The sequence below is a fragment of the Myotis brandtii genome, unplaced genomic scaffold (assembly GCF_000412655.1).
Source record: "Myotis brandtii unplaced genomic scaffold, ASM41265v1 scaffold596, whole genome shotgun sequence".
Taxonomy (NCBI): domain Eukaryota; kingdom Metazoa; phylum Chordata; class Mammalia; order Chiroptera; family Vespertilionidae; genus Myotis; species Myotis brandtii.
The window spans coordinates 2,031,021-2,036,049 of record NW_005370250.1 but is presented as its reverse complement, the minus strand read 5'-3'; the positions used below and the strand labels follow the sequence as shown (position 1 = coordinate 2,036,049).

The 5,029-nt window shown below is 40.3% G+C and overlaps 1 protein-coding gene across 4 annotated transcripts in view; it reads left to right on the top strand.

Moving 5' to 3' along the window:
• Positions 1 to 246: 246 nt before the first annotated feature.
• Positions 247 to 5,029, top strand: part of LOC102239966 (chromosome unknown open reading frame, human C15orf41) — a 217,715-nt gene continuing 212,932 nt past the window's right edge. For all 4 annotated transcript variants that reach the window (XM_005879360.2, XM_014550313.1, XM_014550312.1 and 1 more), the window contains exon 1: positions 247 to 560. In XM_005879360.2, coding sequence (XP_005879422.1) covers positions 460 to 560 — 101 coding nt within the window. In that variant the 5' untranslated portion in view covers positions 247 to 459. The remainder of the gene's footprint in view (positions 561 to 5,029) is intronic.

The window sequence follows — 5,029 nt, the reverse complement described above, 5'->3', positions numbered from 1 at the left end:
GATCGCAGGCCCCCACGTGCCCTGGCTGCCGGGTCTGTGAGCCGGGACTGAGGCTGGCAACCCGCAGGGTGAGCGCTCGGACCGTCCCAGGTGGATCCCAGGTGGTTGCTGCCGGGATACCTGCTCCCGGAGGCTTAGGCTCCGCCTCCGCCGGGGTCCCTGCTTCCTGATTGGTTTGCCCTTAACTGACATGGCGGAGTTGCCTTCGGCGGGTCCCACTGCGGCTGCCCAGAAAGCGCGGGCCCGGCAAGCTGCTCTAAAGCCCGCCCCCGCCGCCACGGCGCTGAGGGTGAAGCCTAGGCTGTTCCTCCGAGGGTGGAGGGCTGGGGGACCCGCCAGGGAAGTGGGGGGCCCCGCGCCGTGCCCCTGTGTGCCCACCCCTGATCCCCCGGCACCGAGGCTGCTCGAGCCCAGGGTGGTTTTTTACTTGTCCCGCCACCTCCCAGACTCTGGCCCAACATGATACTGACTAAAGCCCAGTACGACGAGATAGCCCAGTGCCTAGTGTCTGTGCCTCCCACCAGGCAGAGCCTGAGGAAGCTGAAGCAGAGGTTCCCCAGGTAAGTGCCCACCTCTCCCCGCTCGCCGCCCTTTGCCGGCTGCAGCTGTGCCCGGCGGCCACGCCAGCCCTCAGGAACCACGTGTCACTCCTGTCAGTGCTAGGAGATCAGGGTGGGGAAGGACGTGTCTTCTTTCACCCGCCTTCTTCAGGAGAGTCTTACTGGATGCATCAGTTAAATTCAAGTTTGCAGTTGTGCGTTGAAAACTTGGTATGTGCTTCGTGATGGGTGCACATAGGAGGTGCTCCATAAAATGTCTAGTGGTTAATTGACAGATGCTGGGGATGAAGGACAGGAGGCAGGATCCCCGCCCTCCCCCCCGCCCCCAGGTGGAAATACCAGTTGTAGATTCAAAAGGAGGACATAGAGGACCCTTTTCAATTGGCCCCTGGAAACAAACTGGGGAGCACAGGCCAGAAGGGCCTCCTGTGTGACGATGGGTCTCTAATGAAGGGCCCTCGAGTGTCCGAAAGCCAGCCAGAGAGACCGTACCCCGGAGATTCCACTCTTGGCTCAAGATTGGCCATTTGAACAACCATATGTAGTATACACGTTCTAGGTATATTTCATACTTCCCTCCTCCCCAAAACACATTTTATTTTATTTTATTTTCTAGTGATTTTAGGATTATCCAACTTTCTAAGAAAGGACTTTAGGAAGTATAATTTCCTCATTTTAAAGATGTGCAAACTGAGGCCCAGACATTACACAAAGAGCCAGCCCAGGACAAAGCCGGTTATTATATTTGTGACATGTTAAAAGATTAAAATGCTTGTTTCCTTTCCTTTGATCTCAAAACCAAATTCCAACTTGTACCATTTTGTGTTGTGGTACTGAGCACTGTAACCCCTAGTGGAGGACGTCCCTATCCTTGACGTGCAATCCTTCAACAGACATCACCATAGAAGTATTTTCTTGAAGAAAGAGAGATTATTGGGTGATTGGTATTAATAAAGTACAATTGGAGCATAAGTTGAAAGTCTTACGATCTCAGTTTTTTGAAGGACTCAGTTTTCCTAATCTGTAAAATGAAGGGATCTCTTTCTAAAATTAACCATATTTAATTTAAGGCAATATTTATCCTTTTATAGTCTAAGATTTTTTTTTATCAGACTTGCTAACCAGGAACAAAACTGATAAACTGGAATTTAATGATCTGTCTTTAACTGTTGCCAACTCTGCCAGTGAGCAGTGAATGGGTGAAGGCTCATCAGCTAAGGGAATAGGTAGATATTTCTGTATAGTTTTAAAATAGAACATACATTTAGATATTCTTCTCTCATGTACTTATATTACAACTATAGTCTTGCTTTTCTTTTTTTTTCCCCTCCCTCTTCTCCTTCTCACTCATTCTTTTTCTTTTTCCATAGCAAATGCTTTGTCCTCTCCATAGAGGTAGCCTTCCCATACTTTTATGCACTTACGAAGTACACTTATGAAGGACTCTCTTCGTTTGGGGCACCAGGCTGTCTTGGTTATTCTCTTATGTCCCCCCACAACCCCCTTTTATTCATAATATGCCCCAATACTTTTCACTTCTTCAAAACACCACTTGGGGAATCACAAACTCTTCCACTGGAAACTATTTACAGAGGCTGCACTAATCAGCAGAAGAAATTAAAGAACCATTTAGCAGCATGGGTGGAAATTTTATAGAGTGTGATTTTGGACTTGGCTTCACTGCAGCACTGTTTGACTTCATTTTATGTTTATTTATTTTTCTTTTCTTTTTGTTGAATGTATTGGGGTGACACGGGTTAATAGAATTATACAGGTTTCAGGTGCACAGTTCTATAACATCATCTGGTCACTGTATTTGTGTTCACCAAGCACTGTTTTACTTTAGATGTTCCTTGCAAAGGACTTGCACAATCTTTAGATTTGATAGAGTTGGTCGGGTATGGACCTGAAAGATAATTTCTGGTGGTTCAAAGAGGTTAAGTGACTTGTCAAACATACCAGAGATGTTTAATGGCTAAGCACTGTCTTGAGTACAGGTTTCATAATTTTCAGTTCAGAATTCTATAGTAAGCTGCCTTGATTAGTTTCAATATTTATTAATAATAACAGCAGCAATTGTTTTTGGTGACATTCACATATGTTAAGTTCTTAAAAAAATCAAAGTACTAAAATGTTTTTAAAAGTTGCTAAAATTTTAATTTTTCTGATTTTAAAAGTAGGACATGCTCAGTAAAAAAAAAAAAAAAGAAGAAAGAAAGAAAATAAAAAAAGTATTTATAATACTGTAGCCCAGAAATTTTTTGTTAACATTTTATCTATTTCCTTCTAGTCTTTTTTTCACACTGTAGTACTGTCTCTGCTAATATACTTTATAGACCTTGCTTTTTTCAATTAACATATGATGAGCATTCCTTATCTTCAAAAGGTCTTCACAATGTGTTCCAAATAATCAATATCAATGTACCATCCATTTTCTTATTGTTGGATATCAAGAGGTTTTTTTATCCTCTAATTTTTTAATATTATTTTTGTACGTATATAATGCCAAGTCTGCTTATTTTCTTACTTTAGATTCCCAGAAATTGGGAATGACCATATCAGCAGTTTTCAAACTTTTAGTCTGCAGATCTCTTTACACTCTGAAAAAAGAACATTTATTTATATTGGTTATATCTATTGATATTTACCAAAATATAAATTAAATCTGAGAAATTTAAGAAAATTTACTGATTAATTTATTTAAAAATTAACTAATAAAGCCATTACATGTTACTTGTTTTTGTTAACATGTTATGTTTAACATACTCGATTAACAACCATCATTTTGAAAAGTAGTGGGAAAATGGCCACTTTATACTTTTGCAAAATTTTTAAATGTTGCCTTAATAGAAGGAAGATATCTGCTTCTGCCTTCAACCTGCTCTGATATGTTGTTTTGACTACAGAATATGAAGAAACTCTGGCCTCAATTAGATATGTAGTTGGAAAGGGAAGAGTAATCTAATCGGCTTTTCAGATAATTGTGGATATTTTTGTTGCTACATAAAACCCAACAAGTGGTATTTTCTTAAAGGTTAATTGCAATGTGGAATGTGAAACTGTATATTGGCCCTTTCCACTCTGTTATATTACAGTCCGTTGGCCTGTCATGAACTTTGAGTGGATCTTTTACCTATGCATGACTTTTATCATCATGCATTGTTCACTTGCAAAATGTTGGTTGTGAGTTATACAGGTCTCCCAGATGTTGTCACCTTTCATTATATAGCATCAAAAGAAATCACATTTGTTAATATCTTCCCTGATCTCATCAGAAAAATCTGTAAGATGTGAAGCTGTCAAGCTTATGGTGATGGATACATTATTTTCCAATATTTGAATTTTCCCTTGAAAGCTCAAATTTTATCATTGGTAACAAATATTATCACTTGTTTTTCTTGAAGTGACAGGCTCACGTTGTTTATTTTTGAGAAAATGTCTGCCAGATACCCAAATCTGAATAATCATACTCTGTCCATCATTTAATCCAGAACGAATGGTGTTTCATGGAAAAAGCAGCTAGTTCAGCTCTCAAACAAGCATAAAGTGCTTTTCCATCAGACTTCTGTATGCAGTACCCGTGCTTTGTGTTTACTTCTTATTTGCTCATTTAAAATGTTAAAAAGATGTGTATTCAAAAGTTGAGTATTAATGAGTGAATTTGAAGATATTCCTAAGTAAAACTGGCTTTTTGTTTCCTGCAAGTATGTGACTGAAGAATACAGTGACTCCTAGGACAGTTGTGCCCGGCCTTGATTTGTGCTCAGGAGCTGGCAACTTTACCCGCCATTGTTTTTGCATTATGATTGCACATACCACACAGGGAAAAGGCAAATCATGTCTTACTATTTCCATAAAGGTAGTTTTGCCCTTATAGACCCCTGAGACAGTCTCAGGGACTCCAGGAATTCATTGACCACACTTTGACAACCACTACCTATTTTAAATCAAAGGTATTTATGTTTTGAAGAATTCTGATGTGTATTGACAATTTACTATAAAAAAGATTGTATTAATCCTTTTACCAGTAGGGCATGGGAATATATATCTTTACAATTTTGCAAACATTGAAGGGAGTCATTATTTAATTTTTAACATGATGGATCGAGAATGAATCTTGTAATTTGCATTTTTATTATAATACATTGTATGTTTTCTCAACTGTTTATTGACCATTTAGTTTTCTTCTTGAATTACCTGCCTCGTGTCTTTTGCCTAATTTTGTATTGAAGTTTGCTACTATTGTTTATTGTTCATTGATCTGCATATGTTAAGGATGTCGATCCTTTATATGTTCACTAGAGGCCCGGTGCATGAAATTCGTGCACAGGGTGGGGGTTCCCTCAGCTCAGCCTGCACCCTCCCCAATCTGGGACCCTTTGGGGGATGTCTGACTGCCGGCAGTCAGACATCCCTCTCACAATCCTGGACTGCTGGCTCCTAATTGCTCACCTACCTGCCTGCCTGCC